The sequence below is a fragment of the Myotis daubentonii genome, chromosome 2 (assembly GCF_963259705.1).
Source record: "Myotis daubentonii chromosome 2, mMyoDau2.1, whole genome shotgun sequence".
NCBI lineage: Eukaryota > Metazoa > Chordata > Mammalia > Chiroptera > Vespertilionidae > Myotis > Myotis daubentonii.
The window spans coordinates 87,162,089-87,176,148 of NC_081841.1; the positions used below are offsets into that span (position 1 = coordinate 87,162,089).

Consider the following 14,060-nt stretch of genomic DNA (forward strand, 5'->3'; position numbering starts at 1 on the left):
ATTATCCTCATCCCTGTTGTGTTCCCAGGCACACAATAAATGTTTGCTGGATGGGAGGGAGGGAAGGAGGAAGGGAGAAAGAAAAGAAGGAAAACTAACTCCTTTTCTGGGAGGTGGAGGGCAAACATAGACTATGGCAGGGAAAATGTGGAAATCTTATGAAACTTTATGCACTTACTTGGCACAGCGCGCCCAGTGTGTATGTCGGCACAAGGAATATAAGAAGCGCTGGCGATACATGTTCCATACTTTGATGGATTTGTCTTCAGAAGCTGTAGCTAGATACTGCCCATCAGCAGAAAAGTCCACACTTCGAACTGGAGCTGTATGAGCTTTAAATTCAGAGGACTTCCCTCTCCTGGAAAGAAACAGTTCAATATTTACAACATTTGATTTAAGTATAATCAATCGCTAACCAGTATATAGACTCTGAAACATAAAACAGCTTAACTCTTGTAAAACTAACACCAGTATGAAAAGGTTGTGTTGTACTGTATGCACTTTTCAATACTGTTTCAAGCTGCTTTTGTCAACTGAGGTCACAACTGTTACTTAACAAGAGAGACCCTGGAAATGCATTTGCTCTTTATGTTTTTCATTGGAAGCTAGGAAAATAATATTTTGAACAAATCTCTACTGTGCCTTTTAAGTTCCTGCCATTCCACTGTTCCACTAAAAATAGCAATATATAGTTTAAAGAACCTGAACCCTCAAAAAGCTAATGCTTGATGAAATGAATAGCACCAAGGCAATGTTTTAAAACTGGGGTCACAAGTCTGGGAAGGGGAGATTTGCCTCCAACTTTCCTGTTTCCACCACCAGCAATGAGATCTAAGATCTGGGAGGATGTAAGGCCTGGCTGGCCTCAGGCCCAGTCTTACCTCAGAAGCAAAACAAAGAATAAATGGTAACAACATAGCACTTCCGTTCTCAGCACCTTGAAATTTCAGGTGCTATTTTTTTTTCTTGGCTAGGGTATGAAAAATAGATGGAGAAAATAACACGTGGCATTTAAGAAGCAGGAAAAAAAATTTAAAACAGCTCAGAGCAGACGAGTAGATAGCACTGGAGTTACAAGGTGACATTTGGGAAATGCTACTCTGTGCCGGTGTCCCGAAGTTTCCGAGGCACTTTCACTTTACACCACATCCAGACTGAGTCATTTTTCCATTATAAAGTCATATCTGTCCAGGTGATACCTTAGAAGGATAATCACCATAACTGTTTAAGAAAGATCAGGAACAGAATTTGTAGAAGTCTGGAAGTTACATTCAGTGCCACCCACTGCCTCTCCTCCCACACCCAGTAGGTCCACACACCTACTGAGTGATAGTGCTATCACTGTCACTGCCCAAGTATCTTTTGAATCCCTCCTCCTCTTTCGGTCCCAGCTATGCTTGCTTTAAGGTTGATATGCCCTCAATATCCTTCACCTTGATTATTGCAAAAGCCTCTTAGCTGGTCTCCCTGCTCTAATCTTTTATCCCCCTCCAGTCACCTACACACTGTACTTACTACCTTGTTAACTCCAAGCATGTACTAGTAGATCCCAGTGTCAATGTGTCACTGGCCACCCTCCAGAAAAAGGCACAGCACTCAAGGTCTTTGGCAGACATCCTGCCACTGCTCTGAACTTTGTATTCTGAGAACAGCCACAGCGCTGAATACACACCTGCAATCACTGCTTTCTCAGCCTGAACTACTTCCCCACCCCAGACCTCCTGGACCAGCCGGACAGGCTGAATTGCCCCATCTCCTCCATCTATTTTGCTTATTACATTATGTAGCATTTTTTTTAATAGACCTGTTTCTCTCCTATTAAGCAGTAAGTTTTTTGAGGATAGGAACGATGGTTTATTCATCTCTATAAGACCAGAATCTAGCGCACTGTCAGACACATGAAAAGAGCTCCATGTGTGTTGTTGAATTCCACTGCAAAGAGGCAATACTTAAAGGTCCTTAGATCCATCCTGGCTTATACTTCTAGTGGCCTAGGTGACTTTCATGATTCTACAGCAGGAATAACTAAAATCAGTATTTAAAAAGATAGGAGGTAGCATTCAGGGACTAGTTCAGTGAGGTTTCAGAGAAAGTTTGTTGAGTAGAGGTCAGAATACAGTTGGGGCTCAATTCAGGTATAAGACTCAGAGAAAAACAAAGAAAAGCCTTGACATCTGCTATGACCAGGAAGCCAAGAGACAGCCAGTATCATCAAAATCGGCCCTGCTCTTTAGTTCTACACTGTGCACTCCAGCAGGCTAGCCTGCGTGCCTTCTTCCTAAAGGCCCTCCTCTCAGTGGAGGCTGGCCTTGCCTGTATCCGGTCTCAACAGGAAGCATGTTTGAAAAAAATCCACAAGATAAGAGAGCCTTGTTTATTGTGCCAGTGCTCAAGTGGTTTCTAGTTCCTTACCTTGCCTTAATGTAGACACTCTGCCTCCTACATGCTTACCTGTCCTTTCTGCCCACATTCCCTTGACTGTCTACCATGACAAACTCCAGGCCAGACCTGCTTCCACTATTCTTTTGTAGCCTCCCAGTCACCTGAAGTTGTCTGCCTGAAAATATGGCTCCCCACAATTTCATCTCTGAACACACACGCCACTCCTCCCCACAGGAGGTAGAATCTGCTGATTTGTCCACCCTTTGAATCTGGGCTGATGTGAATTACTTTCACCAACAGAATGGGGCAGACGTGACACTGCAAGTTTCAGGCCTGGCCCTTACAAGGTCTAGCAGCTTCTGCTTTATTATCCTACAATGCTATACAGAAGTCCCTATCCTGCCAGGGAGAGGGCATATGGAGGACCAAGGTGTCCCAACCAATAACCAGCACCAAGGCCCTTGGCATATGAGCGAGGTGTTGGATCTGCCAGCCCTACTGTCAGCTTAGTGAAGCTGCAAAAGTAATAGCCAACCTCGCTAATAGCAACCCCAAATGGGGCAGAAGAATCATCCGGACAACCCATAAAATTGTGAGAAATGATAGTTACTGTATTTAGCTACTATGTTTTGAATATTGTTATGCAGCAACAGAGAACTTGATGCATGAGTTCCCTTCCCATTGCCATTGTCCGCTATTGCCCTGGCCCCACTATGATTTAAAAAGAGGAACAAGAGACAGCTACACAAGCATAATCATTGTACTTAGATTAGCCAGTGCAGATTAATGATGCAGTGTGCTTTTAGCTCAGGTACCCCTCTATAGTTTGTTCACTGAGGTTACCTTGAGTTAGTAATGGTAACTGAGGCTGTGTTGTGCTGGCTCTCAATTTCCAAAATTAAGGATTTTAGAAAATGCTTCCCTTTTAAACCACAAACCAGTCTCTCTCCCTTACAATTTCCCTCTATATTGTCATCCACGGTGTCATTATAACATGTCATTTCTCTTCAAGAGTTTTTGCTGCTATCAGGATAATATTCAGATTTCTGAGCATGGAGTTTCCATTGGGTGGTGGACGGGAAATGCCCTGTGAACTTTCTTTCATTTGGGAGTGCCTGTTCAGGCACAAACCAACACTCAAATCCTGCCACAATCGTCAGAAAATGCTCAATTCTTACTCTCTGAAGTATTTACAGGGGGAAATGATGTGATGTGTGGGATTTGTTCTAAAAATACTATAGAAAAAAAAAAAAGGGTGGAGGGTGGAGGGTGGGGATAGATGAAATAAAGTTGACTGAATATTGATAACTGTTGAATCTGATCCATGATTATGGGTTTAGGGGTCTTTGTGCTATTGTTTCTCTTTTCAAGTATGTCTGAAAAAATGCATAATTAAGACTTTAAAACTTTAAAAAAATTCATGGCTTAATAATAATTGCTTAAAATATCAACTAACGTTTGAAAAGTCTCTTATAGAGAGGTTTGTTATAATTGGTTGGGCCTTAAAACAAAAGAAAGATTTACACTTTTGGAGGAAATTTTAACCATTCTGGAGCCTAATAATGGATGATATGAATCAAAGAACAGTCTGGCCCAAGGGTTTTTAATGAGGATCCAAAGTTTCCTAAAGATCCATGAAGGGGCTTTTAGGAGGTTAATACCCTGTACAATTTTTGGTTATACATGCCAATGTGTATCTCTCTGGGGAGATAGTCCAAAGCTTACATCAAATTTACTAAGGGATTGATAACTACCAATCCCCCCCCCCGCCCCAGTAACTTAATACATATTAAGCATATTTTCATGGTTAGAAATAGTTTTCAAATAGAAGACCTAATTATGAGTTAAAGATGAGAAAAAAGCGCTTTGAAGCAGTCTGACTTGACAGCTCGGGTGTGACTCGGACTGAGTACAGGTAACCGGGAGTCTGTCCGGCCCGAGAGGTGCACCAGGAGCAGCCGGGGCCAGCTTTCCTTCACATTTCTAAATCCAGAGCATACCAGGTGTTTGTTTCCTTACTTATCAGGAATCCAGAGTCTAACCGTTCTGTCTCGTGAAGCAGACGCCAGTAAGTTTCCAAGTGGAGAAAACTGCACGCTGGTTACAACGTCCTTGTGACCCACGTATCTGAAAGCTCTAGCTTGTGGCTTGAAATTCCATAGCATGAGAAATGTATCCCAAGAAGCAGTAGCTATCAAAAAACAGAAGAATAAAAACACTGTTTGTTAAAATGTAACACGTAGGCATGTCTCGTTACAATGGGCAGCGTATCTAATAACAAGAGGTCCAGGTAATAGAGGGGCTGAAGGTTGAAAGGCTGACCAGGTAACGGCAAAAATATTTTTAACAGAAACGGAAAGCTACGCCATGAATATGCAAGCATGGCTGTGTCCCTGCCCCTGTGTTGGGTTAGAGCTCAATGACTATTTACTAGAAGAACGCAGCACAGCATAACAGAGAACACAGGACTAGGAGTCAGTGCTGTCTCCAACTCCCAGGGTTACTGATGAAGGTTACTTAACCTCTCTGTCACGAGGACAGAATGGTTTTCTGGAGAGGGCTGGATGAGATGATTCTTTTAAAACTGGTTTTGTGGGTTTTTTGTGTGGAAATAATTTCACATTTATAAAAAGTTACAAGAATATAAAGAACATTAAATACAAACTACCAGATCCACCTCTTGTTAATATTTTGACACATTCTAAATAATAAAAGCCTAATATGCTAAGTGTCCAGTCCTTTGGTCTGAGGTTCAACCAATCAAAGTGTAATATGCTAATGATATGCTAAGGCTGCTCAACCACTCGCTATGATGTGCACTGACAACCAGGGGGCATATGCTCCGACCGGTAGGGTTAGCTTGCTGCTGGGGTCCGGCCAATTGGGACTGAGTGAGACGGGCCGGACACACCCTGGAGCCCTTCCATGGTCCCTCCCCCGCTGGCCAACCTCCTGCATCCCTCCCCAGCCCCAACTGTGCACCAGTGGGGTCCCTCGGCCTAATCTGCGCCCTCTCACAATCCGGGACCCCTCGGGGGGTGTCAGAGATCTGGTTTCAGCCCAATCCCGCAGGCCAGGTTGAGGGACCCCACCGGTGCACGAATTCATGCACTGGGCCTCTAGTTTCGTTTATAATTTGCTTGTGTTCTCTCTCTCTCTACTCAAGCATGCACACAAACACAGGTTTTTCCCCCCGAACCATCTGGGAATAAGTATATACATCATCATGGCACTTTGATTCCTAAATACTTCAGTGTGTTTTTCTAAGAATAAGGGTATTCTCTTACATAGCACAGTTATCAACTTCAGGAAATTTATCATTGACAATACTTTAATCTACCAACTGTATTCCAATTTTGTCAGTTGACCCACTAATGTCTTTTTTTCCCCCTCCCATCACCATTTATACCCTCTGTGGCAGCAGTTCTCAACCTGTGGGTCGCGACCCCTTTAGCGGTCGAACGACCCTTTCACAGGGGTCACCTAAGACCATCCTGTATATCAGATATTTACATTACGATTCATAACAGTAGCAAAACTACAGTTATGAAGTAACACGAAAATAATTTTATGGTTGGGGGTCACAACATGAGGAACTGTTTTAAAGGGCCAGAAGGTTGAGAACCACTGCTCTATGGCCTCTTCCACCTCTACCCCCCAACCCAACCCTGCAATCACCAGGTGAGGATATGTATAGAGAGAGGGAGGAAGGGAGGGACAGAGAGAGAGAGAGAGAGAGAGAGAGAGAGAGAGAGAGAGACATTGATGTGAAAGAGAAACATTGATCAGTCACGTCCCATGAGCACCTTAATCAGGGATAAAACCTGCAACCTAGGTACGTGCCCTAACCAGGAATCAAACCCACTACCTTTTGATACATGGGACGACTCTCCAACCAACTGAAACACCCAACCAGGGCCCTTAATGTCTTTTATAGCTAGACAAGATTAAGTTTAAAGTCTCTTTCTGCTCTGTTAGTTTATGACATTCTACTATTAATAAAAGAATTATGTGTCAGACATTACCTTATGGCTTTAGGAAAAGGAAAACAAATGCAATCAATGGTGTCACTAGATGCCTTGGACAAAGAATGAACAAATAGCCTTGGCCGGGTGGCTCAGTTGGCTGGAACATCGTCTTGTGCACCAAGAAACAGTTGGGGTTCAATTCCCAGTCAGGGCACATACCTAGATTGTGGGTTTGATCCCTAGTGTGGGTGAGTAAGGGAGGCAACCAATTGATATTCTTCTCACATCGATGTTTCTCCCTCTCTCTCTAAAATTAATAAAAACATATCCTTGGGTGAGGATTTAAAAAAAAAAAAAAAGAAAGAAAGAACAAATATACAAATGAAAGTTTGGTCTAACTCTTGGCCCAAAACTAAGTTTTACATATACATGTAACCCCCAAAATGGCCCCAATAATAGCAACCAGCTCAATGAGAATCACTAAATCTAGACTGTAGAATGCTTAGGAAAAAATGCAACTTTATAAAATTTAGATGCAATTAATATTATTACAGATGGAATATATAAAGTCACTAAAAACCTTCTAAATTCTTTAGCTGCAGATAAAATTCATTTGGGCTTACTTAGCCTATGCATAGCTTTCATGTAAGACATAAAATAATTAAAGTGACCTTATAAGTTTCAAACTGTAATGCTGTCTACTATTCCCTTTTTAAAAAGTACAAAGAGTTGATGTTCCACCATAGCTCATCAAATTATTAAATATTTATGTCAAGGTCTGAATTATCTGAGGCAAATGTAGACAAAATAGGGAAAACAATGACTTATCATATGCTTTATACTTAGGGCCCTATTTGAGTTCTAGTGTATTATGTTGCAAATAAGATTTACAAAAGGAAAATAGGACACAATCCTCAAGGAATCACAATACTGTAGGGGAGAAAGTTCATTAGTAATATCATACATGTTCAAAGAACTTTTATATATTATTCAGTCTTAATATTACAAGGGGTGGGTAGTGGTCCTTTCCAAGGAAAGGACACATGAGCAGACATGTGAGTCAAAGGAGGAGTGATCTGGGCTAAGAAATGGAGAAAGAGCACACTGGGCAGAAGACACCCCACGTGCAAGGGCCTGATACAATAATGCACTTGAAGACCAAGGAGCAGTAAGGAGGCCAGGGTGTCCACAATGGAGGGGAGGAAAAGAGAACATTGAGATGGAAGCGGAGAAGCAAGCAAGATGCCAGCCAAGGAGCCATGGTAACAGGTGTACCATTATATTTGTCCTAAGTGCAAGGGGAAACCATTGACAGATTTTAAGCAGAGAGAGCTCATGAACTGATCTAAAAAAATTGCCTCTCTGACAATGAGAAAAAGATGATCTTTTCAAAAAATAGTGTTGGATCAACTGGATATATATTTTTTAAGTAACTTGACTCATACATTTTATGCTATCCATATGAAAAAAAATATTTTTTTCCATTTAAATGTGATTTAAATGTAATAGGTAAAACAATAAGCTTTTATATAAGAACATAGGAGGGTATTTCCATGGCTGTTGTGATAGTCAAATATTACTTAAACAGGACATGAAAATTACTAAAGGAAAAGAATAATAATTGGTACTACACTAAATTAAGAATTTTTGCTCATGGAAGAATACCACTAAGTAACTGAAAAGGCAGGCCACAGAGTGGAAGAAGATATTTACAATACATACAGCCAACATCTAACAAAGAATCTATAAAGATTCCTACAAATCAATTAGAAAAGGCAGGAAAACAGGCAAGCAGCTTAAAAAGGCACTTCATTAAAGAAGATATCCAAATGGCCAATAAACATAAAAAGGTACTCAATTCCATTGGTCACCAGAAAAAATGCAAATTAAAACCCCAATGCGATATTATTACACAGTCATCAGAATGGCTATAATAATAAAAAAAAATACCAAATCTCGGTGAGGATGTGACAACTGGAACTCTCATAAAATGCTGATGGTTATAACCACTTAGAAAAATTGTTTTTGAGATATCTACTAAAGCTGAATATACACTTACCATCTGATTCAGCAATTCCACTCCTAGGTATATACCTGACAGAAATTCTTATATAATACTAGTGGCCCAGTGCACGGATTCATGCACAATGAAAGGAAATTAATTAGAAGGTGGCCTGTGGAGCAGGACTGAGCAAGAAGGGCCCAGACACTCCCTGGAGCCAACCTCCAGCAGTCCCTCCCTGGCCGGCAGTACCTGGGGCAGCACCGTGGCTTGAAGGGCGTCTGCGGTCACCGCACCTCGGCAGTAACCAGAATCAGGGCCGACAGTGCCCCAGCAACAACATAACCCACGGCCAAAGGTGGAATCACGTGACCCCATGAAGAATCAGGATCCCTCCTCTCTGGTTCCGGGGTGCGTTACCCTAGAATAGCTGCTGCCAAGTCACTGCAGCTCGGCAGCTCTTGCGTTAAGCATCTGCCCCCTAGTGGTCTGTGCATGTCATACCTACCAGCCGATCGGATGATCAGGTGGTCGCTTAGCCTTTTATATATATATATACTAGAGGCCTGGTGCACAAAAATTTGTGCACTCGGGGAGGTGGGGGAGGTCCCTCAGCCCGGCCTGTGCCCCCTAGCAATCTGGGACCCCTCAGGGGATGACCACTTGCTGGCTTAGGCCTGCTCCCCAGGGGAATGGGCCTAAGATGGCAATCAGACATCCCTCTGGCAGCCTGGCAGCCCTCGGGGGATGTCCACTTGCCAGCGGGGAGCAGGCCTAAACTGCAGTCGGACATCCTTAGCGCTGCTGAGGAGGCAGGAGAGGCTCCTACCACCACCGCTGTACTGGCAGCCATCAGCCTGGCTTGTGGCTGAGCAGAGCTCCCCATGTGAGAGTGCCCTGACCACCAGAGGGCAGCTCCTGCATTGAGCATCTGCCTCCTGGTGGACAGTGTGTGTCATAGTGACCAGTCATTCCCAGTCTTTCTGCTGTTAGGGTCAGTTTGCATATTACCCTTTTACTATATAGAATAGAGGCCTGGTGTACGGGTGGGGGCTGGCTGGTTTGCCCTGAAGGGTGTCCTGGATCAGGGTGGGGGTCCCACTTGGGTGCCTGGCCAGCCTGGATGAGGGGATGATGGCTGTTTGCAGCTGGTCGCACCCCCTTCAGGGTGGGGTTCCCCACTGGGGTGCCTCGCCAGTCTGGGTGAGTGGCTGAGGGCAGTTTTCAGGCTGGTGGGTAACTGAAGCTCCCAACCTCTCCTTTATTTCTTCTTTTTTTTAATTCTGGGATTTATTTACCTTTTATGGCTGTCACTGGAGCTGAGAGCCAGCTCCAGCTTGAGGCCTCGGCTGCTGAAAGCAGGTATCTGAGGTTTGTTTAGCTTCTATAATTGAAACACTGTTGCAGCTCCAGCTCTGAGGCCTGGATGGCTGAAAGCAGGGGTCTGGGGTTTGTTTAGCTTCTATAATTGCAACATAGTTGCTTAGAGTGCAGCTCAGAGCCCTGCGTGGCAGGCGGGGAATCTTGGCTTCCTCCATCACCGGGGCAACCAAGCCTCCTGTTCGCTTCAGCTGCGTGGCTGCCAGCCACCATCTTGGTTGGCAGTTAATTTGCATATCGCCCTGATTAGCCAATGGGAAGCGTGTCGGAGGTATGGTTAATTACCCTATTTGTCTTTTATTAGATTAGATATATATAGAAGATACATTTAGCAAAAGACGTACAGTAATGTTTGTGGCAGTACTATTAACACATTGCGTACTGCATAGAAATCTCTAAGACATATGCCAGGGACACACGTTTTTGGACACACTGCACATTATTTAAATCATTTTAATGCACTTTAGGTGTTGTTTTTCAATAATTATAACATTTTTATTTACAAAAACAATTAAACAATTAAAGTTCCTAGTACTTTTTTAACGTATGGTACTGCGTAAAACATTTTCCTCTATGAAGAGGGACCAAACAAAATTTACATAAGAATCTAGATTCGCTCCTTTTTCCATGGGCGTGAAAAACGAGAACACTCGTGAGCAGTCCTTAACAGATGGCGCACGAAACACGAGAAAACTCCTGAGTGGTACGAAATGTGTTAAAAATAGACCAAAACTAGAAACTCAAATATCCATCAAAGTAAAATGGATACATAAATTGTGATACATTGATAGTATGTACCTACTGTGTAATTAAAATTCATTTATATAAAGTTCAAGAAGTAGTAAACTGATCTATGGAGTCAGAGGTCCGCATAGAGATTATTTGAGTGGCAGGGAGGAAGGACAGTAGCTGGAAGGGAACACAACAGGGGCCTCTGAGGATACTATAATCTTGTGTCTCTTCTCTGGGTGTTGCTATTGCAATAATTGAGTCAGGGGAAGGTGGTGGTCTGGATTAGAGACCGTGGAAGGGGAAGGTACATGGTCAAGGTGGAGCCTATGAGGCTTGCTGATGGATTAGATGTGAGGGAGAAGCAAAGAGAAGAAGCAAAGATACCAGGCTTCTGGCCTGGCCACCCAGGTAAATTTCAGAGCCATTTAATGAGATTGGAAAGACCAGAAGAGGAGAAGGTTGAGAGTGAGGCAGAATGGGTTGGAGAATCAAGAGTTCTTTTTAGAATATAAACTTCAAGATGCCCATTTGACCTAAAAGTTGAAATGCCAAGTAGGGTGTTGGACATACTCACCTGGAGCTCAGGAAGAGGTTTTAAGTGTACAATGTAGTGGTTTAAAAAGAAAATGATAGAACTCAACTTGTGACTGAAATCCAGGCTTACCAGCTGTGTGCCCTTGAATAAGCTATCCAAACTTTCTATGACTGGGACACTCATCTGCAAACTGAAATAACACTTGTAATTCATACCTGGCACATAGAAAACAGCCTCATGTGGCCATGATTACTAGAGTTTTTGTTGCTGTTAGCAGCAGCAGCGGTCTAGATAATATATTAAAGGCTGGGGCCTGAGTGGGATCATCCAGCAAGTGAGTATAGATAAGAAGAGGGTGAAGGTACTCACCCTTGAGAGAAGAAAGACCAAAGGTTGGACCCATAAATGAAGTAGGAGAAAGTGAGGAGATTGTGGTGTCCAGAGGTTCAGGAAGTATTCCAAGAGGGTGATGAGCTGTGTCAAATGCTGCCAAGAGATTTATTAAGATCAGGCCTGGACAGGACCATCTACATAATGTGGGGCCTACTGTAAAATGTAAATGGAAGAGGGGCTTTGTCATGCGTTGTCAAAAGAGGAAAAGGGCAACTGACCTAGAGTGGACACTCAAAACATAACTTTAGAGTTGATAGCACATACCCACATTAAAGCAATACTTGCTATTATTAGCAATGAGGCCTGCTAAAGAGAAGTGACAGAGAGCAGGATGAACAAATAGTTTAAAGGACAGAGACAACCTAACTTTAGGGTAAGGTGGCATTCCAGAGACCTACTAATTATAAAACACCAGAAGCAGAGATGTCCCAATTACAACTGTAGATGGCCCAGTCTACAACTGCGTAGACTCTACTTTTTTTTTTTTTTGAAAATTTTAGAAAAACAGAAAAATAGACCAAAAATCTCTAAAAACCCCATGAATGCATTTTTATTAAAAACTGTGAAAACTAACACTGAATTTTCCTCCTTACTTCCTTAATCTCTTTCCACCAAACCCTAATACCATGATAATGAAAGGTGTTTGATTACCAATGTCAATGCTGTATAGTGCCAACTTGGAATTTGCTTTCATACATTTCCATTGAGCAACACCCTATATAAACATTACCACGTAATTTAAGATGTCAAAGCATACAATTCGTGATCTGGCCGGCCAATTTCAAGATAAAATGTCAAAGGGGGAAGTTAAGAGAAAAGGTTAACTACCCATTTTAAAAAAACATTTATTGTCTGAATGAAGTAATTCATTGTTTCAAGAAATCTACATTAGGACAAAAGAAAGAACAAAACAATGTTCAACTAGGCTCTGAAGATAGCACAAGGAACATACTAATGGAGAACATGTTTGCTCTCTATAATGTCAAAAAGTCAACAGTTATTGTATTACCCTAAGTAGCAATAACTTTCTGTAGTCAACACAAGCTCTCTTACTTGTTAATTTAACCAAAATCAACTTCTTAGAGATCTGCTCTGTCAAGAATACTACCAGTATTTTCTGAAAAGAAACGGTACTGTCTCCCATTTTTGGATTTGGAGTTAAATTATCTTTTCAATTGTAAATACATTTACATGGTACAGAATTCTAATATTACTAAAAAGTATTTATCAAAATCTCCTTCCAGTCCTTGGCCCCTGATTCTTTTCCTAGAGACAACCAGTGTTAACCATTTTCTTGAGTATCTTCCTACATGCTTAAACAAATGTGTGTTAATTCACATGTATTCCTTATACAAATAGCAGCATGCTACTCTGGCCATTCTGCATTTGGCCTCTCCATCCTCCAGTTGTCCAGCCTGCTTAATATATAATACACTAGAGGCCCAGTGCACAAAATTCATGCACAGGTAGGGTCCCTGGGGCCTTCCTTCCCCAAGCTGCCGACTGCTGGCTGGGGCCTCCCTTCATTCCATGCCACTCCCTGGTGGTCAGCATACATCATAGCAAGCGATCGAACTCCCAGTCTCCCAGTTGAACCTCCGAGGGGACACTTTGCACATTAGCCTTTTATATATATAGATTGGAGATTATGCTTTACTAGTACATAGAGCTGCCTTATTCTCCCCACCCCATTTTTGATAAATTTTTATTTTGACAATTTCAAGCTTACAATACAATTACAATGTAGCATAAGAAATTTATATAATGTTATTAACCAATGTACCTCAATACATTTAATAAAAACATCCTTATATTCTCTACTTTAGATTTTGCTCTTGTTGACATTTTGTCCATTTGTTTTATCATTCTCTCTATACATAAACACTTTTATACATGCACTAGTGGCCGGTGCACGAAATTCATGCACATTAAAAGGGGATTAATTAGAGGAAGTAGTTTAATATTGCTATTTGCCCTTTCTCTATAATAGAAGTGCCAGAGATGAAAGAAAATTAGTAAAATGTATATGAAAATCTTCCTCCTTGTCAGAGTCTGGTGTGCACCATAGGACCCAGAGTCAAGTCCTCACCCACCCATGTATGCCTTGAAATCGCGCAAGACCCAGACCCAGCCAGCCCCACCCCCACTGGGCTAGATCTAGACCCAGCCGGTCCCACCCTTGTCAAGCCCCACCGGCAGGGTCGCAGACTCAGATCCCCTGGCCCGGTGACAGATGGGGGGTGCAGCCTGAGGTCCCCTGTCAAGCCCCGCCAGGTGGGGGGCGTGGCCTGAGGTCCCCTGGCCTGGCACTGGGGCAGGGGGTGCACCTTGAGGTCCCGTCAAGCCCCGCCAGGTGGGGGGGCGCAGCCTCAGGTTCCCTTGCCTGGTGCCAGGGCGGGAGGAGGGGCCTGAGGTTCCCCATCAAGCCCCGCTGGGCAGGGGGCACGGCCTGAGGTCCCCTGGCCTGGTGCCGGGGCAGAGGGCACGGACTAAGGTCCCCCGTCAAGCCCTGCCAGGCAGGGGGCACACCTTGAGGTCCCCCATCAAGCCCTGCTGTGGTGGGGGGCGTGGCCTGAGGTCCCCCGTCAAGCTCTGCCAGGGCGAGGAGGTACAGACTCAGGTCCCTGCTGATTGCTAGTCAAGGCTCATATGGGAACTCAGCCTCTGC

The 14,060-nt window shown here is 43.2% G+C and overlaps 1 protein-coding gene across 7 annotated transcripts in view; it reads right to left on the reverse strand.

Annotated features, from left to right (window-relative positions):
* POC1B (POC1 centriolar protein B) overlaps positions 1 to 14,060 on the reverse strand; it is a 109,858-nt gene that overhangs the window by 75,101 nt on the left and 20,697 nt on the right. For 6 of the 7 annotated variants that reach the window (XM_059683757.1, XM_059683753.1, XM_059683755.1 and 3 more), the window contains 2 exons: positions 4,402 to 4,573; positions 179 to 358 (listed from right to left, as the gene is read on the reverse strand). In XM_059683757.1, coding sequence (XP_059539740.1) covers positions 179 to 358; positions 4,402 to 4,573 — 352 coding nt within the window. Of the gene's footprint in view, positions 1 to 178; positions 359 to 4,401; positions 4,574 to 11,368; positions 11,486 to 14,060 lie in introns of all 7 variants that reach the window. The other variant, XM_059683756.1, reaches the window with a different exon arrangement.